The sequence below is a fragment of the Pelodiscus sinensis genome, chromosome 1, assembly GCF_049634645.1.
Source record: "Pelodiscus sinensis isolate JC-2024 chromosome 1, ASM4963464v1, whole genome shotgun sequence".
NCBI classification, from domain to species: Eukaryota; Metazoa; Chordata; order Testudines; family Trionychidae; genus Pelodiscus; species Pelodiscus sinensis.
Window position 1 is genome coordinate 98,763,635 of NC_134711.1, and position 24,672 is coordinate 98,788,306.

At 42.4% G+C, this 24,672-nt stretch overlaps 1 protein-coding gene across 1 annotated transcript in view; it reads left to right on the forward strand.

The window, feature by feature from the left end:
• The window catches only part of C1H12orf42 (chromosome 1 C12orf42 homolog), a 237,713-nt gene that overhangs the window by 112,316 nt on the left and 100,725 nt on the right, over positions 1-24,672 (forward strand). The window contains exons 6-8 of the mRNA XM_075938918.1: positions 570-731; positions 3,705-3,923; positions 7,576-7,676. Of these exons, the coding sequence (XP_075795033.1) occupies positions 570-731; positions 3,705-3,923; positions 7,576-7,676 (482 nt within the window). The remainder of the gene's footprint in view (positions 1-569; positions 732-3,704; positions 3,924-7,575; positions 7,677-24,672) is intronic.

The following is a 24,672-nucleotide window of genomic DNA, read 5'->3' on the forward strand; positions in this document are numbered from 1 at the left end:
GGCACAAAACAAGCCCATGCCTTCCCACCAGACAAGTGGTCCTAGTTCTGCTAGCCACATACATCAGATTTCTTTCTGTGACTCCAGAGGAAGGAAGAAGATATGTAAGTCACTGGCCCAATGAAGAGAAGGATTCTTAGCACAATCCACTCCTTACAGGGTCACTTCAGCCAGGATGCAAAATGTCCCGAGGCCACACGTTGCTGCAAGATTATTTTGTCCTGACATCACATCAGAGGCCACTAACGTATTGTTACCGGTGTATATGTGCACCTCCACACCCAGAAAAGAGAGAGCCAATCAAAGTGAGGAGAGGGGGCAAGAGTACATTTTGAAAAACTAACTTCCCCTACTTTGGGAGGATCAGTTTGTTAGGCTGGTGCTGTTGTCTGGTGTTGGGCCCGTAGGATCATTTTGGATACTGTCAGTGACTTTCAGACCCAACATTTTAATATTTAAAAAAATGGTTCTGTGAAAACTAATGAATACAAATATCTTGATTAAAAAAAATTAAACAAGTTTTTCTTGAAATCTTCATTAACCTACTTTCATTTTCCTCTATATTTTAGCGTGCTCAGATGCTACCTATGTTAGGTCTCAGACATCCAGACTTAGCAGCGGTATGCAAGATGCATTCAATGAATTCGAAGGAATTAATTCACAAACAGACTTTACTTTGTCCCAGCACAATGAAGAGAACTCCTCTGATGAAGACCTATCAGATCTCTCAGGTTGCTTTCCTATCAGATTCCTGATTTTCTCCCCCTTTTATGTAATGATATAAATGTACACAGCACTTCACAAATGCTTATGACAAAACATTTTGGGTAAAACTTTTAAAAATGAGAGCATGAAGTTAGGCTCATAAATCCATGTTTACATACCTAAATAGGGGTCTAATCCAAATCCCAATGAAGTTGATGAGCATCTTACTACTCACTTCAATGGGCTTTGGATCAGGCCCTACATGGCACAAATTTCTGCCAGTGTTTGTTTTAATTGGGGCCACAAATTAAACCCCTATCCAGAAAAGTAATTAAGCACTTGCTGAATGGTAATCATCAGGTCAGTACATAAAAAATCTAGAGCCTTTCTGGGAATTCTGAACTCAGAATATTCAGTTCTGTTCACGATTGTCTAAAATATGGTTCTGCTTTTTCTAAGGATGCCAGTGTACTGTAGTAATTATACTTAATAGTGAAATCCCCTAAAAGAAGGCATTAGAATATGAATGCAAGAATTCAGATACTGTATTTAATATGGCAGTTAGCCAACAAAATTCATTGCTGCATGACCAAATACAACTCAAGAGGATGGACCAAAATATTTTAAATCTCAGTTATCATGTCTTTCTAAAGAATTACATACATTACAGCTCCTGAGATCCCAGTCCAGCAAGCTCCATTTTAAGCATGTGAGTAAGTCTTTCCTTCAGTGTAGCAGATTTCTGACAGATTGTCCAGCTATAAGAGAGAAAGTGAGTAAGGCAATATCTCTTCTTAATCCAAAAAAAGATGGTACCTCACCTGCTTTTTCTCTGTAACGTTCTGGGACCAACACAACTACTGCAAGCAGCCTGCGAATAGGTTTTTTTAATGTATTTGAAATGGTTAATTTTGTTCCGATGTGTTATTTAGTATTGATATGATGATATGTGTGACAGATTTATAAAACATATACAGCTTGATTGTCTTATCTGTTTAGTATGCAGTTGGCTGCATTGCCTGCCATAGTGTGAGAATGAAATAGCTTCCAATGCCTAGAGTCTGCCTATCTCAATATTTCTAGAGCCCACTTCATTATAAAGACATAACTACAGAGGTATACTTATTGGAAGAAATTCACCCCATTGCTGAGGGGCCATGCAAAGCCCTCTGCACCATGTTGAATCCCCATGTAAATTCTTAATGTAGGGATTAATGCATGTTGAATGCTCTAGTCTCTCAGCATTGAGGAGAATTTTATGTACAGTGAAAGCTTTGTTGTTGGACACTCATGAGGAATGGGGGTTGCTGGTTAACTGAATGTACTAGATAACAAAGTTTATTGCTCTGCCTCCAGCCCCTACCAGTGGATCTGGTTCCTGGCAGCTCAAGGCAGGCTAAGGGGGAAGGAGGCACCTGCTGATGACATTAGTCGGCAGTGCCAGTTGTCAGAAGCCCTGCAATGGTTATCTGGACAGGTGGGAGTCAGGGGCATGTGCCTGAGGAAATGGTGATATTGTGGCTGAGGGCAATGCCAGTTAACAAAGTTTTCTGATTAACAGAGTACCAGAAAACAAAGCTTTCATTGCATTTTTTTCTCACAGAATGTTTTCCAAACAGAAAAAAGATTTAGCAAAATCAAAATGTTCCACTGGCAGTATCAAAAATTTTGACAAAAAGATATTGAGATATTTACTTTAATAAGGTCATAATATTTCATTTTGACATTATGAAAATGTGAATTCTACTATATCATAGAAGTCAAAATAGTAATGAAATGAAATTAAACCTGTCAGTTATCTTAAAACAAAAATTCAGATTCCCTCTTTCACAGACAAATTTGAATTTTCTTTCGAGATAACTCCCCAGCCTACACATGCCCTCTGAGTCTACTATCAATTTCTGCTCCCAGCAAGAACATCCCAGGACCCTGAACTTTGAGTAGCTACTCAGGTTCAAGATGTCTTGATTTTGACGTTAAAGCAGAGAAACAAGTCCATTCCTTAGAATCTAATTCCCAGTCTGTTCTTCTGGAAGTAGCTCATTGATGTCAGAGAGGCTGCTTATATGAGTACAGATTCCTGGATAAGGTTCTTCTCTAACTCATACAGAAAGTGGACCTGATTCTAGTCACAGTGAATTCCAATAAGAGTTTTGTTATTTATGTTAATACATGCAAAGCCAGGTCTAATAATCATTCTCCCTGAGCCTAATTTTAGTTGAAATACATTTATATTGATTCCAGAAGATTAGGTTCACAGCAGATAATTTGGAAGTTGTTGCAAGATGAATGTTTCAAATATTTTCCAAAAGTGTAACATATTTTTGTAATTCAACAACAACTTAAATCTATAAATTGTAGAGGATAGTTAAAGCATTTTTTAATTTAATTTGGGATTTGATAGCAGCCTTCAACTTCCTGAAGGGAAGTTCCAAAGGGGTTGAAGAGAGGCTGTTCTCAGTAGTGACGGATGGCAGAACAAGGAGCAACGATCGCAAGTTACAGTGAGGGAGATCTAGGTTGGATATTATGAAAAACTATTTCACTAGGAGGGTGGGTGAATCACTGGAATGGGTTACCTAGGGAGGTGGTGGAATCTCCATCCCTAGAGGTTTTTAAGTCCCAGCTTGACAAAGCCCTGGATGGGATGATTTAGTTGGGGTTGGTCCCGCTTTGGGTAGGGGGCTGGATTCGATGACCTCCTGAGGTCTCTTCCAGCCTTAGGAGTTTATGATTTTTGGGACTTGATGATTCTCTATTGACTTTTAGCTTGGGTCATCACTTACTCTTGTGAGAAGTGAATGCTAAGTTTACGGCTGATTATGCCATCATTATTGTGATTAAGTGGAAGATTTTGATTCAGTAATAGTTTCTTATTTATCCCTCAAGCTATTGTGATTTTTCAAGTGAATTCACTTTAGTCAGATGCTTTACATATTCCTTTTAGACCGAGTCAGTGTAATTGATAGGAATATTTTTGTGTGTGTGTGTTGCAACAGAACTTTCTCAAAGGGCTGCATCTTTGAACATTGGATGTGTAAAGGAAGATGAATCACTAGCTGAAATCAGGCTTTCCTTGCTGGATCACCAGGGTTGGGAAAAGACAGGCCAAGATGAGGGTACTCAGAATTATGTAGAAGAATGGTGCAATGCCTCAGAAGACATTTCAGGATATAAGATGAAAAATATTATTGGATCTGCAGCCCCAGATGCCAACGGTAAGGAGAAATTTAAATGAAAACAGCAAATAATGAGTTCAAGCCAGTTGCTAGTTATATTTTCTAAAGAAACACTCTGAACCCAGTTTTCTAACAGCACAAAGCAGATGGAAGGCTGGCTCAGTGGTCTCCCTGAGTACAAACTACAGTTTAGAAAAAAGACTTCAAATGAAAATGAATTAGCTGATCAAGGAGACCCTAAATGTAAACATTAAAAAAAGAGAGAGAAATTAAAAACCTTAGACTCAGTATGGAAATCATTTGAGCATAGTACGGAGAGACTCACAGAAGTCTACCACAAAAAAACTACTCAGAGAGTAGTTATTAACGGTTCACAATCTTGCTGGAAAGGTATAACAAGTGGGGCTCCGCAGGGGTCTGTTTTGGGACCGGTTCTGTTCAATATCTTCATCAACGATTTAGATATTGGCAAAGAGAGTATGCTTATTAAGTTTGCAGATGATACCAATCTGGGTGGGGTTGCAACTGTTTTGGAGGATAGGGTCATAATTCAAAATGATCTGGACAAATTGGACAAATGGTCTGAAACAAACAGTATGAAGTTTAATAAGGACAAATGCAAAGTGTTCCGCTCCATATAGGAAGGAACAATCAGTCTCAGACAGATACGTCTACACTACGAGTTTACTCAGCAAAAAATATGCTAATGAGGGACTCGTTTGCATGAGTCGCAATCTTATTTGCATATTTTCTGATGATCTGTTTTTTCCTACGGGCTTTTGCACAAAAACTATCAGTGTGGATGTTTTCTTTTGTGCAAAAACCCATTTTCCTGCCAGATTGGTAAAACCTCCTTTTTGGGGGCATAAAGATCTGGTGGGAAAAAGGGGTTTTTGTGTAAAAAAAAAAAAAAAAAAAAAAAAAAAACCCGTCCACAGTGCTGGTTTTTGCACAAAAACTCCTAGGCAAAAACAGAATAGCATAAAATATGCAAATGAGATCATGACTCATGCAAATGAGTCCCTCATTAGCATATTTTTTGCCAAGAAAACTCATAGTGTAGACGTAGCCTCTGTGTGAGACTGATTGTTCCTTCCTATGTGGAGCAGAGCACTTTGCATTTGTCCTTATTAAACTTCATCCTGTTTGTTTCAGACCATTTGTCCAATTTGTCCAGATCATTTTTAATTATGACCCTATCCTCATAGATAGGATAAAAGGATAGATGACAAAAGGCAATATCCCTTTTTGACCAGGTGTTTCTGGTTGAAACCTGGACACCTGGTCACCCTAAATCCCAGCCACCAATGGGGAGAGAAAATTATGACCTAAAATACAGGCCACCCCAGTCTTTGGCCAGTCTTTCTGCACATAAAAAACATCGTCTAGTGAGAAGCCCTGTGTCAGTTACCGTCCGGCTCCTTGATCACAGGTATAGGTCCTACTCTATGAAAGTCTAGAAGACTTGTGAGAGCTGAAGAGTTTGAGACCTCTCAGTTGAGTTTCTTAGTTTTCCTTTTTCTCTATGTTGGTCTCTTTTTTCTTATTAGCTGGGAAACATCCCAGCTTTTTAATATTCTTTAGTTTTAGGGTGTGAAAGTGTGCATGCACATACCTTTGAGCACCAATTGAGTCCACATAGGGAAGACCCAAGGCTTAGAAATCCCTAAATATCATCTCATACAGATGCTATTAAAGTGTGATCTGTATTTATTAGTTATGGGCGACTTGTAATCATTACCTGTAATTTCTAGTAGATAAGAGTTGTGAAACTTTCGCTTACTGAGAATATTGTGCAAAAGTCTATATTATTTCTTTATTGGATGCAGGGTGTGTGGGGGGAGGAGATATTACCCAAGAATAGAATTCTATGTAGGATAGTTTAATAATTAGCACAGAGGCTGTGATTCAGACATTAAATAAAAATTTGGTTCAGTATTAAGATGTTTAATCAGCTCCAAATTAAACATATGATGACCTTTGGTAATACTGTTCATTGGGATTTATAACCAAATGGGCAGCTGTCTTCTTGTGGTATGTCTAGATTACATGGCTCCGTCGACAGAGCCATGTAGATGAGTTTACTAGACATAGCAAAATGAAGCGGCGATTTAAATAATCACCGCTTCATTTACATCAAAATGGCTGCTGCGCTGTGTTTCACGAGGCATACCGGAGCGGTCAACAAGGGCTTCCCTTGTCGACTGCGGCATGTCTAGACTGCCCTGCTGTGCCGATCAGCCAATTGTCGGCACAGTGCGACGGCCATTTTGATGTAAATCGCCGCTTCATTTGCTATGTCTAGTAAACTCATCTATATGGCTCCGTTGGCGGAGCCATCTAGTCTAGACATACCCTTGGAGTCCTTTTTAGAATTTATAAGGATAGGTTATTTAGAGAATTAATTTGAAGATTTAATTCCACTCCAACATTGAGACGTATTGATTTCTTTTTTAATTTGGCCTTGGTTTGATATTGAGTCAATAGTTGAATATCATAGATGCTGAAGCTGTGGGTGTTCTGGTGCTGAAGCACCCACAGAGAAAAATTAGCAGGTGCTTACTGCTTAGCACCCACTGGCAGCCAACTCCCTCAGAGTTCTCACACCAGATTTGAACAGCTGTTTTTTAGTATGCAGGAGGCTCCAGGAGGGAGGAGGAGGAATGAGGACAGGGTGCACTTGAGGGAGGGAGTGGAAAGAAGCAGGGTGGGGATCGAGTGGGAGTGGATAGAGGTAGATTGGGGCAGGAACTTGATGGAATAGATGGAATGGGGCAGGGTCTAAAGTGGATGCGGGGAGCAAGCATCCCTGCCCCCCACAGCTAGAGGGACAGTAGACGCCTATGCTATATTATATTATTTTAGTTTAGCTTACTATTAACAGTGGCTTAGGTCTGATAGTACACTTTCTTGATTTTTTTTCTTTTAGTTGGTTTAATAAGTTTTATTACAGTTTATAAAAATGACGGTATCGTGTTTTTTTCAGAAAGACACCTGAGGCCAGAATTTCTTAAGACATGGGTGGATATAGTCAGTGAAACAAAAAGGCTGGCAGCTCCACCTCACTAGCTTTTGGTTCTTACAAAACTGAAGTTAAAAGTTTGAACAGCTTGTTGGATTTGCCTCTCTTTATTGAACCACGAAATACTGATACTGCATGGAATCCTTTCTGAAATTAGTTTAAACAAACCCAAATTGAATATTGCAAAGGCAATACAGTAGATAGGAAAACCCTGGCTCTTTTTTTCTCACATTAGTCTAAATTGCGAAGCACTTACCAAATTGATTGAACTACTCTCTCCAATACACATATGGGTTTCACAATTGGGCCCTTATTTTCCCCCCATTATTTTTCAGTTTAATTTTGTTGCAATTTTGTTTCCTTTGGTTTGTAAGATTCCTCTTACATTGGAATAGCAGTTGATCATATATATTAATGTATCATATTAATGGCTTGTGCATTATATAGGGTGGTTTTTTTCATTTTGTTTGCAATCAGACAGTCCCAGCAAATATGTTTTATATGTACTAAAGATTATGACAATTAAAGGAATGAACCTCTTGCACTTGGGATCAGAAGTTATTTTCTTCCCAGTTTCTTATACTAGCCACTTTAGTTCCAAGCAGCATTGCATTAATGTTAAACATTGGTCCTCAGCACCAAATAGCAATTTATCATCTTTCTTGGCAGGCTTCCTGCTTCATCCTGCACCTGCCTTCTTGAAAGAAAACAAGACATCAGATACTTATTCAAATAATGGAATAGCTGATCAGTCGAGTATCTACACAATAGTAAGTTATCCATGATAAAAGAACAACTTTTTTATGCATTATATGACACATACATCCTTTCTCTTAAGATTTATGACATCTATGACCATTAGTAATGTTAATATAATCAGATCTTTTACACACTAGTTGCAAAGCTTAAACTTATCAATGGACTTCTATATGAGCGTCAATCAAGCAATTTCATAAATGCTTTAAAACACCTGCACCCTCTATATAAATGTAGGAATATCAATATCAAATTCTCATCTCTCAAACCATTATGCAACTGTATCTCACTCATAGGCACTGGGGACCCTAACTTAACAAAGTGGAAGCACATTAAAAACAAAATCAAATATTCATTTGAGCTTGATTCAGTATGATATATTCATGTATGCATTATGTGGTTACTGGGAGAAGTGTTATATAGCCAACACACAAATGAAAAAAAAAAGGAAAAATGAATGAAATCATAAGTCTGTATATGAAGAAAATATTGGGAGGTACTCATTAATAGAGCATATGGAATTCTTATTCACATACATCGAATGAGTCGTTATATAGGACTACAAAAATGGTCAAAAAGTACATGTATACTGTTAGTCCTGATTGGAGCAGAGTGTGATGCTAATATGGAGCTGGATAGGCTATGCTTCTAGAGAGAGATGGTCTATCCTAGAATAAGGGAGACCTGGGGTTCCAGTTCTGTCTCAGTCATGGGTGCTTTGTCACTGTATGGTAGCTCTGCTGGTATTTTGAATGTAGCCCATTTCTATTACTAATATATTTTGGGCAGCAACTGAAGGCACTTCACCCCACCTCAGACTGAAAATTTGGCTTTCCTAATGCACTCAGATACCATCCTTTTGGCAGATACCATCCTTCATGGAGGTAATGCATCAGGAAACACAGCCAAATCTAAAATGTACTAACATGGACCATTAATGTTGCTACATTGAAAGGTCTCCCTTTTGAACATCAGGGCCACCTTTTTGCATATACCTGGAGACAAGATCAATACTCTGGCAATCAGTCTTCTGGGGTTCTATTTAGCGGGTCTAGTAAAGACCCGCTAAATTGAATGTTGAGGGCACCCCTCTCAACCATGGTATTCCTCACTATTGTGAGAAGTAAGGGAAGTCGACAGAAGCGTTTCTCCCTTTGGCCTCCTCAGAAAAGCGTTTCTTCTGTGGGGCTGCCTCAGAAAATCAATGTCGACTCCAGCTATGCAATTCACGTAGCTGGAGTTGAGTATCTTGCATTGATTTTCTCCGCCAGTGTAAACCTGGCCTTTGGCTACTTAATTCTGCAGTGTTTTACTGATGTACAATGGGGGTAATGAACTGGTGAATTTGGATTACAATTGGATCCAGAAATTCAACAGCAATAAATAAATAAATAATGGTTGTAGGTGTTTGTTATGTTGCATATGTGGCTATTTTCCTTTGATCTGTTAGATTTCTTTACACTCCACTATTTCATGTTCAGATACCCTAATTTTCCTAATGAGCACTCAAGTGCAAAACAACTTAATAAAAACCAGCCCTAAATGCTTGTGACTTAGAAGCTTCACTCAGTAGCAACAAAAGCAGAACAAATATATAGAGCTTTGTGTATCTGGTTGCTTGGGCAAGTCGCCTTGGTTAGCAAATGCAAAGATATTAAATTTCCATTCAGATGATTAAAAAGAGCTTCTTCATGTTTTACCGCATGACCTGTTCTGTTTACGGTGCATTAGGTGTTTACTATAGTGATCGAAAATGGCACCTTCCCCATCTCTGTTTCTTTTTTTCTCTCTTTCTTTTATAGCAGCTGTTTCTTAAGAAGGACTTGCTGATCACCTGTGTCTTTCTTTGCACCTGACTAAGAAGCTTTTTGAAAATACAATATGCATGTTTATTTTATTTTTTTAAAGTGTAGCCCTTAAAGTTAACAGCTGGTGTCGGGTTACTCAAATTGCACCTTATTTTTCTTATATTAGATTGAAACAGTATGCTATGTCAGCAGTGCCCATAACAAAAAGCTTTCATGCTTCTCTTTTGTGCCTCATTTATGATGTACAAATCTAACAAGCACTCTTAAAGGACCTCTGGAAATTAGCTATATTAAACATTAAAAACATTAAAGGATTCATTTTCAGGGGGTTGAAAGTTGACTTAATTGCATTTAATTCATGCAGTAAACCTTTATTAGCACAGCTAAAAGTGGGAGTGAAATAGGAAACTGTTCTCCAGGGGAGAAATATGTTTAACAGCATGAAGGGCTGGTTAGAGCATTGCTTTCTACTGGCTGGAATCAAAACTGTCCACTTTGCTTCACAGATTCAGTTTGGCTAACAGTGATTGTCCTTAAGCTTGAGTTGTAGATACCTGCTGTCAGTGTGAATATCTGAACTGTATTTGTATGCCTCATAGTAACACAGTTATAAGGTCCTTAAGTAGCAATAGGTTTGGTTTTTTCCCAATTATGCATTCCTTGTGTATTCATATCTTCCAGTGAAGTCAAACAGAAGCTTAAGATGTGCAAGGCATAAAGGAGGAGGCTATTTATGCAGTGCATCAGATATGATAGAACATAGTATTTCTCTGAAAATGAAGTCAACACTTTATGTCTAGACTACAGAGTTTAGTCGGAAAAACAGCTCTTTTTCTGACAAAACTTGAGTTACATCCACACTACAAGTGCGTTCTTTCAACAGTAAATCGAAAGAACAGAGGGCTTTTTGTGCAATTGATAATCCTCATTCTACAAGAAAGAAGCCTTTTTGCGAAAGAGCTCTTTCACAAAAAGGTCTGTGTGGATGGGGAAGAGGGAGTTTTTTTAGAAGAAGAGGGAAGAGGAAAAAACACAAGTGCCCTGGTGGGCATTCTGTCCATAGCAATCACAGCTTTTATGCGAGATAGCATCCAGGCAGAATGGATGCTCTCTTTTGAAAAAGCACATCACTTTTTTTATGTGCTTTTGCGGTGTGGATGGTCTCTTGAGCAAGAAGTTTTTTTGGAAGATCTCTTCTGTAAAAAGCTTCTTGTGCAAGAAGCCTGTAGTATAGATGTAGCCTTATAAAAGTCTGAAATTTGCTTTGTCAGTTTTTTATGCTCAGACTGAAAAAATCAATAATGGTGTATGTATACACAAATATTTATTTGTTTTTATTTACTCAGCACCTTATTAATTGCTATTATTTATATGACAGTTGTGTCCAGATGTGCTTACTGAGATCAGGGTCTTGTTATGCCATGCACTGTGCAAAAAAAACAAAAACAAAAACAAAAAAAAGTGAGAGACAGCCTCTGCTGCAAAGAACTTACAATCTAAATGGCCAAGACAGATGAAGAGTGGGATCATGGAAGTACTATGATTAGATGGGAAAGGACAGCTTACATGACTTACCCAAGGGGATTTAGGTAGTCTCTGGCAGAGTCTGAGACTTGAATAAACTCTCAGGAGTCCTCATTCTGTGCCTTAACCACAGGGCACTTCATTCATTGGTACACTTTGCAGTCTAGAATTTTGTTTCATTCTGCAATTGAAGACCATAAAGTTGAGTCTAAAATTTTCACTATGCAATTTGACCAATAGCTCTAAACAACAAACTTCGAAGGATTGAAATTCCTACATTAAAAGATTAGAACTGTGGCTGTGTTGCTGAAAGACATCACATCAGTTTGCACTATCTCTCAGAGTGCTACTGCAGAAATTTTGCGTTTCATTCAGTTGCACTGATGAATGGTCTCAGGGTTCTGGATAAATATTATCCAACCACCTGCAAAATGCCCTTCTAAAGTTCACTCAAAAGAGCTTATAGGGTTTTTTCCAAAAAGTGGCCTTTTTTCAAAAAAACTTCCCCTGCGTCTAGACTGCTGACGCATTCTTTTGAAAGTAAATCGAAAGAACGCAGCAGTTTTTTCAACTGTGGAAAACCTCGTTTTATGAGGAAGAACACCTTTTTCGAAAAAAAGCACTATGTAATGCAAACTGTGATTTTTCAAAAGAGAGCATCCAGACTGCCTGGGTGCTCTCTTTTGAAAAAGCGGCTTGCTTTTTCAAAAGTACTGGTTGTAGTCAGCTATGTCTAGACCGCAAGGCTCTTTCTAAAGAGGCTTTTTCGAAAGATACTTTTGAAAAAGCCTCTTTCAAAAAAGAGCATCTAGACTACAACCAGTACGTTTGAAAAAGCAAGCCGCTTTTTCGAAATAAAGCACCCAGGCAGTCTGGATGCTATCTTTCGAAAAAGCACAGTTTGCATTACATAGCGCCTTTTTTCGAAAGAGCACTTTCAAAAAAAGGCATTATTCTCCATAAAATGAGGTTTTCTGCAGTCAAAAAAACTGCTGTGTTCTTTCAATTTACTTTTGAAAGAAGGCAGCACCAGTCTAAATGGAGGGGAAGTTTTTTTAAAAAAAGGCCATTTTTTTCAAAAAAGCCTTGTAGTCTAAACATACCCGTCTGGACTCTTTTTTTTTTTCGAAAGAGGCTTGCAGTCTAGACATAGCCTCAGTGTCTAGCAGATACAGAATCATAGAACACTAGAACTGGAAGGGACCTCGAAAAGTCATCCAGTCCAGTCCCCTGCCCTGATGGCAGGACCAAGCACCAAGATCATCCCAAATAGATGCTTGTCCAACTTGCTCTTAATTATCTCCAGTGATGGAGTTTCCACAACCTCCCTAGGCAATTTATTCAAGTTTTTAATCATTCTGGCAGTTAGGAATTTTTTTTCTAATGTTCATTCTAAACCTCTCTAGCTGCAATTTGAACCCATTGCAACTTGTCCTATTATCAAAGGTCAAGGAGAACAATTTTTCTTCCTCCTCCTTGTAACACCCTTTTAGATCCTTTAAAGCTGCTATCATGTCCCCTCTCAGTCTTCTCTTTTCCAAACTAAACAAGCCCGTTTCTTTCAGTCTTCCCTTCCAGGTCATGTTTTCTAGACCTTTAGTCATTTTTGTTGCTCTTCTCTGGACTTTCTCCAAATTCAGTCTGGAGTGGCTGCAGATCAATCTAAACTAAACCCAGGTGTTATTGATAGGAAAGGGAATAAATCCTTTTGAACTAGAAGGGATTGAGACCATTGCTCAGTGGAGACGATATGCCCATTTTTTTCCTGAGATGTTTAAAATGTTATGTTCTTCCTGCGACCTTTATGGATCCTAAATTTCCAGGCAGCAATGATAGTCTTGAAGGACTTTTGCCATTTGGGGCTGGATATAATTTTTGCATAATTTGTAAGGAACTATAAAAAGAATGACAAATATAACTGGTTCCATCTGAATGATTTTTCAGTGAAAAATCCAGTTTCTACTTTAATTGAAATTGTCATGTTGTCAAAATGTTTCCATTTTCTGTCAGGAAAACTGGAACAAAATATGTTCTTAAACTGACCCCAAAGATTTAATTTCAAATCAGCTCAACATTAAACTTCATTTTCTTGTGGCTATAAGAACTATAGTTCAGATGTTTGACTCCCCCATTCTCACCTATGGACTAGGCTAGCTGGCTGACCTACATCTCCCATAATGCAACACACTCTCTCCTCTTTGAACAGTATGGTGCATCATGGGAGTCACATGGCTCCTTTCTTGTCCTATCTATGATCCCACCTGATATATATTCCAGGGGAGAAAGGTAGAAATGTTTCTCTAGGATGAGATCCATTGTGTGTGTGGCTGAATCATGGCCATTTCCTCTGGTATCACCCAGTTTAAGATGGGTTTCATTTTGGAGGAGTTAATGGCAGAAAGGCAGCTATGCTTCCGCTGGTGGTCAGATTGTGTAGAAAACTGTCTGTGCAGATCACTCATGAAGGACTTAATCACCACTTTAGCCTTGGCTGGTGTGCATACCTTGTCATGGTGCAACTGCTGTATCATACTGGTAAAATATAGGGAGTAGAAATGTTTCTTTCTTTGGATGCTCATCAGCCACTCCAAAGCTAGTCTCACTTAATACCCATCTGGCTCATCTGACCAATCACAACTAATTTACATTACTCAAATAAACAGTATTGAATATTAACTACTCCAAAAAGAAAAATTAAATTTGCAAAAATGTCATTGAACAGCAAATAAAATTCAAGGAATGTGCGAGCTGGAATAGCCCCATCAGCAAACAAAGGGGCTACATTCAATGTAAGATATTAAGCCATTTCTTGTAGTGACCACATAAAAATAGAAGTCTGTATTGTAATGTAACCTTAACTCTAGTTTTCTTCATAAAGCTTTAATAAAGGAATTAGACTCTTGAGTTTTGCTTTAGGGGTTTCTTCTGCTATGTTTTAGTGTCCACATCTCCATCTATGAACTACCCATACAAATGTGTCCTTTGGGACAATGCAGATCAAGAAGCCCAGCATGAAGCATGGGAGAACTGGGCTCAAAAAGCATCCTCAGATGAGGGGATACAACTGTGGGGCCCACTTCCAGAGGAGACTAGGCAAATCAAGACTCTGACCACCTTTAGCAAATTACTGCTGACAGCTCCTATTACATAAAAGTTTTGCACTAGAATGACATTCAACCTCTCTTCTCCACCCTCATTGAATGGAAACTCAGGCAGAAACAAACATAAAACATACCCCAAGGAGAGCTTTTTGTAACTCAAAAAGAAGATGACTCATAGACTCCATGAAGCCTGCTGAGGACCTTGCTATTTGTTACAAGCAGGGGGTGGTGGGGCCACTGGCTCTTTACTGCACTCTGGGCTCTGATGCTCTGGGACCTACTGGGGAATTGCCGCCACTTCCAGTTGCCTCGGGCCAGGCACTCCAGCCTCATGCTTCCCTGCTCCCCACAAGGTTAGGATGCCAGCTTTGCTTCCTGCTGTGGAGGGGGGAGAAGAAAACACCCCAAGGCTCCGTGCCAGATCCAGCTTGTGAGGAAGCACATGCGCTGCTGTGGGGAGGGGAGGAGCAGCGCACGTGCTCCCCCGCAAGCTGGATCTGGTGCAGAGTCTCGGGGCTTTCTCCTCTCCCCTCTCCCCCACGCAGGAAGCTGGTGCTGGCACGCTAATCTTGTAGGGTGGGGCGGGGGGGGGGCACAGGCTGGAGCACTTGACAGGTGGTGGCCTAAGCACCTGTCCCAGGGCAGCAGGAGGTGTCAGTTCCTCGCTGGGTCCTGGAGCATCAGGGCTCCGAGCACAGCAAGGAGCTGCTGCCGCCATCCTCTAGCTCTCCTGCAGGGAAGCCGGGGACCAGCAGGGAGCTCAGGGGTGGGGAGAACCCAGAGCCATAGCTACGTCTTCCTCCTCTAGGGACTCTGCCAAGGCTGGGGGGCGGGGCAACACAGAGTGATGTGATGATGTCACTCTGTTGCCCTGCAGGAAAATTTTTTTTTATATAGAGAGAGATTTGAATTATGTAGAGGCTGGATTTATGAAGAGGACATTTGGTCATTGCTGTCAAAAGAAATAGAAAGCAATTAATTACTTTATGAACTGAGCCTATTTTTTTAGAAAATAAATATTTAGTTTAGTAAGTATTTTATGGTGGACAAGAGAGTTCTACGTTTTAGTTTCTCAGGCTCCCATCAACCTCCTTATTGTAAGTGTGTATGAAACATTAATCTTCCATCATGATCACATAAAGTAGTTTTTAAATTTGCATTAAGAGATTTTTGTCAACATGACCTGTTTCATTTACCTTTCTAATGGAAATTATGCCAGGTTTGGATTGTCTGTTTGGTATGGCCCCACCATGATTTTGATTTGCAAGTTGCAGGGTGAGAGAAAAAGTCTTATATAAGAAGTGACACCTACTTACGGCGTAAGATGAATGGCGTACCCAAATTTCTGCATAGCAAGGATCTCTCTATCCTGCAAGAAAATTGGTAGGCCATCTCCATGTCAAATTTTTATAGATTCTGTGAAGGCTTCTTTGCAGGCCTGAGGACCCATGTGGAGGAAGATGGCCAGGCAGGGGAGAAGAAGGTAAACCCGGACAGGGTTAGGAGGCTTGCAATATTCCTCCTTGTGGTCAGGAAATGTAACCATTTCAGTCCTTCTTATAGAGCTCTGTCCATCACAGGAATATGCCTTTTATGGTAGTTTAAGATTATAAATAGCTACGTAGGGTCACATCCTCAGAGTGAATTAGCGCAGTTTCCTTGCTTTCAGCAGAGGTACACTGATTTGTGCCATCAGGGGACCTGGCCTACTATTATAAATGGCAATTAGCCAGTGCAGGGGAAGGAAAACCCTGATTTTAAACCTCCGCTGCCTTGCGGCTATATTCTTCCATGGAAAAGGCTTCAGGAGTAAACCTCGAGGAAAAATCCGGAGTCGGAGTCCCTAAGACAGTTCGACGCTGCTTGCAGCCTCGCTCTGGCAACTCCTGCGACGGCGCCGATGCCAAACTGTAGCAGCCCTGCTGTTCCTTTGGATCCATCGACGACGTGGAGAGGGGGGACCCGCTACGTGGGCAATAGCCTGTTCCTCCATATTACATCGCCCTGGCTAGTATCCGACTACCAACATATCTCGCAACCCTGGAGAGGACACTCCAGCCTCGCTAGCGCTACTAGCGCGGAAACAACACGGGGAGCAACAGTTTACCGGTTATAAGCCACAGCTCAATTGGCGTAGAGCATGGCGCCAGGGGTTGTTCCCGACGGTGGGAGGGATCTTCGGGTCTCACTGGGCAGTTACCGCCCGCCTCAAGCTGGGCAGCCCCCAGACAGTCAGGTACTGCCCCGCCACAGTCTGCTTTCCTCACTGGGTGCATGGGGATTAGGAATATTCCGAACGGCAGGCTGCAACCATCGCACCAGGCAACAAAACACTGAGAAAGAGACCACCTCTTAAACTGGGATGTTGGAATGTCCGTACAATGTTGACGGGCCTCTCCGAAGACGTTTGGGACATTGACGACCTACGAAAGACAGCAGTCATCAACAACGAACTTCTGAGGCTGAACGTAGACATCGCCGCCCTACAGGAAACACGACTGGCAGACTCAGGCATTCTGAAAGAAAAAGACTACACCTTCTACTGGCAGGGAAAGGCCCCAGACGAGCCCAGACAGCATGGCGTAGCTTTCGCGGTGAAAAATAGCCTACTGAGTATGGTAGAACCAGGCAGTAATGGCTCAGAACGACTCCTCACCCTTCGTCTCAACACCACCACGGGCCCTATCACCCTCGTCAGCGTATACGCCCCAACTCTGAACGCAACATTGGAAACTAAAGACCGGTTCTATGAGAACCTAACATCTGTCATCAACAGCATCCCCGACAAGGAACAACTCATCCTTCTGGGTGACTTCAATGCCAGAGTAGGTGCGGACAATGACTCATGGCCTTCGTGCCTCGGAAAATTTGGCGTCGGCAAAATGAACGAGAACGGCCAACGCCTGCTCGAGCTCTGCGCTTTCTACAACCTGTGCATCACCAACTCATACTTTCAGACCAAGCCCCAGCATAAGGTCTCCTGGCGACATCCGCGCTCGAAACACTGGCACCAGTTGGACCTTATATTAGTTCGCCGCTCAGCTATCAATTGCGTCCTGCACGTACGCTCTTATCATAGCGCTGACTGCGACACAGACCACTCCTTAGTGTGCTGCAAGATCAGGCTGAACCCGAAGAGGTTTTATCGTTCAAGGAAACAAGGAAATCCTCGCATCGACGTCAGCAAGATGTCGCAGCCTGACCTGACGCAGAAATTCGCAGAAGCGCTTGAGAAGGAACTTGACGCCACACAGACAGGAGACTCTGCCATGGGAAAGTGGGAAACACTGCGGAACATAATGCACTGCACTGCCCTGGCAACCTTTGGAAAGAGGACCACAAAGACGCACGACTGGTTTGAAGCAAAGTCCTCTGTGATGATTCCAGTCATAGAAGCCAAGCGCGCCGCCCTGGCAGAATACAAGCGGTCACCAAGCCAGAGGAACCTACAAATTCTCAGGGCTACTAGGAGCAAGGCTCAACAGGTTGCCAGACACTGTGCGAACGAATATTGGCAGCAGCTCAGCAACGACATCCAGAAAGCAGCCATATCAGGGAACACAAGAGGCATGTACGACGGCATCAAGAAAGCGCTGGGCCCTACCAAGAGCAAAACAGCACCCCTCAAGTCATCTACTGGAGAAATAATCTCCGACAAGCAACAACAGTTGGGGAGATGGGTGGAACACTACTCTGACCTCTACTCCAGACGGAATACGGTGACCTCCGCAGCATTAGATGCCATTGAATGCCTGCCAATAATGGAAGAACTTGATGCAGAGCCAACAGTAGAAGAGCTCAGCAAGGCTGTTGATAAACTGGCCTCAAGAAAAGCCCCCGGCAGCGACGGGATTCCTCCAGACCTGCTGAAACAGTGCAAGTGTTCCCTACTGCACCCTCTTCACAAAGTGCTCTGTCAGTGCTGGAAAGAAGGAGCCGTACCGCAGGATATGCGGGATGCTAAGATCGTCACCCTCTACAAGAATAAGGGCGAGAGAAGTGATTGCAACAACTACAGAGGCATCTCCCTTCTTAGCATCGTAGGCAAAGTATTTGCTAAGGTCATCTTGACCCGACTGCAGAAGCTGGCTGAACGTGTCTACCCGGAGTCACAGTGTGGTTTCCGCGCAGAACGGTCAACCGTAGACATGATTTTCTCCCTACGACAACTCCAGGAGAAGTGTAGAGAACAGCAGATGCCCCTGTACGTCTCCTTCATTGATCTCACCAAAGCCTTTGACCTGGTCAGCAGAGACGGACTCTTCAAAATCCTTCACAAGATCGGCTGCCCACCAAAACTGCAGAGTTTGATTGAATCCTTCCACACAGACATGAAGGGAACAGTGCAGTTTAACGGCAGTTGCTCCGAGCCTTTCAGCATCAGCAGCGGCGTCAAGCAAGGCTGCGTTCTTGCCCCCACATTGTTTGGGATCTTCTTTGCCCTGCTCCTTAAGCATGCCTTCGGCTCAGCAACGGAAGGAATCTACCTCCGCACCAGATCGGACGGCAAGCTATTCAATCTCTCTCGCCTCAAAGCCAAGACGAAGATACGCGAGACGCTGATCAGGGACATGATATTTGCCGACGACGCAGCAGTCGTCACACACACCCAGGAAGAACTACAGTCGCTGATGAGCCGTTTTTCCATGGCCTGCAAAGACTTTGGGCTGACTATCAGTTTGAAAAAAACAAACGTCCTAAGCCAGGACACTGTCACTCCACCAGCCATCACAGTAGACGACTACCAGCTTGACGTCGTCCACCAGTTCACGTACTTGGGCTCCACCATCACCGATAATCTCTCCCTTGACGCTGAGCTCGACAAGAGGATCGGGAAGGCAGCCTCTACTTTAGCCCGCCTGACAACCCGAGTGTGGACCAACCCCAGGCTGACAACCGCAACAAAGATGGCAGTGTACAACGCCTGCGTCATCAGCACCCTGCTGTACGGGAGCGAGACATGGACCACATACGCGAGACAAGAGCGGAGACTGAACGCCTTCCATCTACGAGGTCTGCGCCGCATCCTGGGTATTACCTGGCAAGACAAAGTCTCCAACTTCGAAGTTCTGACTCGAGCCGGCCTCCCCAGCATGTACACCATGCTCCGACAACGTCGCCTGCGTTGGCTTGGCCATGTACGCCGCATGGAGGATGGGAGGATCCCAAAGGACATCCTCTACGGGGAACTGGCATCTGGGAAGAGAACCACAGGGCGCCCGAACCTGCGATTTAAAGATGTCGTGAAGAGGGACATGAAAGCCATCGACATAAACACGCAGTCCTGGGAAGACCTCGCAGCAGACCGCCCAAAGTGGAGGGGCACCCTGACCACACAGCTCAAGTCAGGCGAAACGAACATGATGCGTGCATCAGAAGAAAAGCGAGCCCGCAGGAAGTTACGCAACAACAACAGCCAGGGAACCACCTATAGCTGCGACTTCTGCGGCAAAGAATGCCTGTCCCGGATTGGCCTTTTCAGCCACCAACGACGCTGTCCCCGACGCTGTCCCAGACAATTCGACACGAACCAAGACGAGAACTAGGATACGTCATCCATGGTCAACTGACCGACGGAGGCCAACAAGGATTGTCATAGCTTTTTTTTTATCCCAGGATAATAGAGAAACAAGGTAGGTGAGGTAATATCTTTTATTGGGCCAACTTCCACTGGTGAGAGAGACATTACCTGGAGCTCTTCTTCAGTTCTGAAAAAGGTACTCTTAGTACAGAAGTTGGCCCAGTAAATAGCCTGCAATGTATTCTGATCCTCACTTTTTTATCAAGTGAGGATCAGTGATCTGAGATCTATGGCTACGTCTACACTGTGGGGCTGTGTCGACACTGGAAAGATTTTGCGCAAAAGTTACCGCTTTGGTGCAAAATCTTGCCGCCTGTCTACACTGGCCACGAGTATTTGCGCAAGAACACTGACTTTGTACTGTACAAAATCAGTGGTTCTTGTGCAAATATTCTGACGCTTCTGCTCAGGGATAAGCCCTCTTGCACAGGCATTCTTGCGCAAGAGGGCCAGTGTAGAAAGCCAAGTTAATTTCTTGTACAAGAAAGCCCGATGGCTAAAATGGCCATCAGAGCTTTCTTGCGCAAGAGAGCATCTACACTGGCATGGATGCTTTTGTGCAAAAGATGTCTTTTGTGCAAACGCATCCGTGCCAGCATAGACGCTCTCTTGTGCAAATACTTTTAACGGAAAAATATTTCCATTAAAAGTATTTGCACAAAATCTTGCCAGTCTAGGTGCAGCCTGGGTGTTTTGTAGAGGAGGAAATGCAAATGGAGCATTCATGGGGCTATTTGTCGGAAAAAAAAAACCCTTTTGTACAAGAATCCTTATTCCTCAAAAAATGAGATTTACAGGCTCTTGCGCAAAGGTTTATTTTTTTCTGACAAATGGCCCCATCTACACAGTGCTTTTTTCACAAAAACCTCTTCCGCAAAAAAAGGATCGGAAGAGGATATGCAAATGAGAGTGTGAAATAGGCAAATGAGTGCTCCATTTGCATATCTTCTGACAAAAAAAAACACGCAGTGTAGACGTAGCCTGTGTGTTTGAATTTGAAAGTGAAATACTATGTCACTGTGTTTGCTTCCTACAAAAAATTGAGCACTCAAGCTTTCTTAGTAGGGCTGTCAAGCAATTAAAAAAGTTAATTGTGATTAATCACTGTTAAACAATAATAAGACTCCAGTTGACCCAGGCTCCATGTTGCACTGCCCCTTTGAAACACTGCTGTGGCGTTTCAAAGGGACAGCCCCGCAGGAGCTTCAGATCAATTGGCATTCCCAGCTGATCCTGGGCTCAGTGCAGTACTGGTCTTTTGAAACGCCACCACTGCGTTTCAAAGGGGCAACACTGCACTGAGCCTGTGGTCAGCTGGCGACTCCAGCTGATCCCAGGCTCTGCTCGCATTGCCCCTTTGAAATGCCTTGGTGGTGTTTCAAAGGGGCAGTGCCACGGAAACGCCTGCGATTAACGCACATTAAAACATTAACATGTTAATTGCGCCCTGCATTAATCGCAGGCATTTATGCACATTAATTGACAGCCCTATTTCCTAGCGTAAAAACTCATGAAAAGCAATTTTGTAGCTCAAAGGCTCACTAAAAGTAAAATTTGAATTGTGAACTTGAATGTAAAATTGGACAATTCTGGATTCATTAATGATTGATGTAAACTACCAGGGTTCGTTTCTATTCCCTGCTGATGTAATTGTGTAACTAATGAATACGTGCAAACTGATCCCAAACTTTATATAGTCAATGGGAGTCTTTTAACTGACTTCAGTGGGCTTTTGATCATGCTATTGGAAACTGTGACTGATACTAGCAAATATAAAATTCAGAGCTGATATTCACGACTTAATTACACGATATACTGTATGTTAGTTACAGAGCAAATTGTGAGGTGTACACGTGCCCACCAACAAGGGGAAGGTAAAGGTGGCAATTGCTCAGAGGCCCGGAGGCGTTAAAGGGGCTCCAGGTCCTCTGGCCGTGGCAGTACTAGGGGCAGCTGGCAGACCTGGGCCCTTTTACATTACCTGAGGTGACAGGGGATGGGTGAGAGGAGGGGAGGAGGCTGCAGGTCTCCTAGGTGCTGACTTCCGAGTCCCAGCACCCACTACAGGCTGCACAAAATCTCTGCCAGCTAGTGGTGCACCCTGATAGGCAGTGTTGGGGCAAGAAAGGCCCTGGGCAGCCAGATGGTGAGTCAGGACAGCAACCCCCAGCTGTGTGGGGAAGGCAGAATTAGGGGGAGGAGCCAGCCCAGCTGCAGCAGCAATCGTTGCAAGGTTGTAAGCATGTGAGTGAACAGGGAGGGGAAAGCTGGCCTGGGAAAAGAAGAAAGTGAGCTCTGGGGTAGAGCTGGGCATGGGTCTGCAGGGATCAAGGGCCGAAAGGGGCGGAGGAACTGGGTGGAGAAGGGAACAAAGAGGAGAGATGTGGACAGAAGTAGGCAGGGACAGCTGGAAGAAAGGAACGGAAGTGGGGGGGAGGCGGAGGGACACAGGACCACTGCGAGGCAGAGCTGGTTTAAGGGTAGCTGGCGGGGAAGGCCAGAGAGGAGAAGGGGCCAAGCTGGGCACAGGACCACTGGGGGCAGAGTTGTGCAGAGTGTGGCTGGGGCGGGGGGAGGGTTAGAAGGAGGATGGAGGGTGGGAGGGGCACCTTCAGGCAGGTGGGTAATGGGTCTGTGACCATCTAGAGGGTTCTCTGCTTGAAGGGTGGTGTTTGGGATTTCTCTGGATGCAGAGCAGGATGACTTGTGGCTCCCTCGGAGCGAAGGGGATATGTTGTCCTGGGGCTTAGGATTCCTGTCAGTGGGCCTGGGCGTATATTTAATTATAATGTCAAAATGTGAGTGATTTTCAAATCTGGAAACATTTGATGATGACATGTGTGAATAATTTTGAATAATTAATACATTTGGTAGCTTTACAATCTGCCTGCAGACAGTTTAGACAGAAGTGAAGATGATATTCATCAAATAAATAGTTAGATGCAAATTATTCAGTCAGTTCTAGATGGTGCCAGTTGTTGTTTAATGCTTTTATTTAATAATAGGACAATACAGAAGCCTCCAGTGATCAAAACAATGCCTCTAAATGCTAATACATTTTGTATCAAAAGGTTGAGCAGTTTAATTGATAGAAAATCTGCTTCTTATTAGAAAGAACTCAGTTTCAAACTTTTAAAGTGTGTTTTTAGCAATGAAATGTCTATGTATATAAAATCAGGAATCCATATCTGAGCAAAAACAAAAATAAAAAAGGAAAAGGCTAAGTTAGAAAAACAAGAACTCTGAGGCCGTATTCACCCTTCTCTTGTATTGTGTCATCACTTAACCCAACACAAAACAAGTGTACGATGAGTGTAAAATGCTACTGAATCTTAATAATTAGCATTCTCTGTGTTTGCATATTGCCAAGCAGTATGGGGTCCTGGTACATAACTATGGCTTCTGGGTGCTACAGTAAAACAAATATTAATTTTATACACACTTTACCATGCTGCAAATGTATATATCAGGTGCAGAGTGACAGTGAACTGGGACACAAATATCTTTCTTAGGTGTGGAAGGTTGAGTTAACTCTCTGATCATGCGAGTGCATTTCTCATAAGTATCAACTTGGTTTCCAAGCTCAGAGCTCTGATAAGAACGTAAGAATGGCCATACTGGGTGAGACCAAAGGTACATGTAGCCCCCAATACCCTGTCTTCTGACAGTGTCCAATGTCAGAGACTCCAGAGGGAATGGACAGAACAGGTAATCATCAAATGATCCATTCCTTGTCACCCATCCCCAGCTTCTGGCAACAGAGGCTAGGGACACCAACCTTGCCCATCCTAGCTAATTGCCACTGATGGCCCTAAATTAATGGAGAGACTCTAGTTCTTTTTGAAACCCTGTTATTGTTTTGGCCTTCACAATATCCTCTGACAAAGAGTTCCATAGGATGACTGTGCCTTGTGTGAAGAAATACTTCCTTTTATTTAGTTTAAACCTTCTGCCTATTCATTTCACAACCCATATTTCTTGTGTTATGAGGAGTAAATAGAACTTCCTTATCTGCTTTCTCCACACCAGTCATGATTTCATAGACCTCAGTCATATTCCCCTTAGTCGTCTCTTTTTGTAGCTGTAAAGTCCCAGTCTTATTCATCTCTCCTCACGTGGCAGCTCTTCCACCCCCAAATAATTTTTGTTGCCTTTTCTAAACTTTTTCCACTGCCGATATATCTTTCTTGAGAAGGGGAGTATTCAAGATATGGAAGTAGCACGGATTTATATAGAGGAAATACAATATTTTCTATCTTATCTATCTCTTTCATAATGATTCCCAACATCCTGTTGATGTTTGATTGCCACTGCACACTGAGTGGATATTTTAAGAGAACTATTCACAATGTCTCCAAGATCTCTTTCGTGAGTGGTAATAGATAATTTAGATCCCATCATTTTAAATGGATATGTGGGATTATGTTTTCCAATATGCATTACTTTGCATTTAGCACCATTATATTTCACCTGCCATTTCATTGCTCGGTCACACAATTTTGAGAAATCTGTTTATAGCTCTTCACAGTCTGCGTGGGCCTTAAGTATCTTTAGTAGTGTTGTAAATTTGGCCACCTCACTTTGTACCCCTTTTCCCAGATCATTTATGAATATGTTGACTAGGATTGGTCCCAATACAGATCCCATTACCTCTCTCAATTCTGAAAATTGGGCATTTGTTCTTAACCTTTGTTTCCTATCTTTTTAACCATGTATCAATCACTGAGAGGAACTTGCCTTTTATTCCGTGACAGTTAACTTTGTTTAAGAGCATTTGGTGAGGGACCTTGTCAAAGGCTTTCTGAAAATCTAAATACATTATCTCCCCTGGACACCTTTTATCCACATGCTTGTTGATCCCCTAATAGATTGCTGAGACATGATTTCCCATTACAAAAATTACGTTCATCTATATGTTTGTCTACATGTATGACAATATTGTTTTTTACTATAGTTTCAACCAATTTCCCCAATACTAAAGATAGCTTACTAGCCT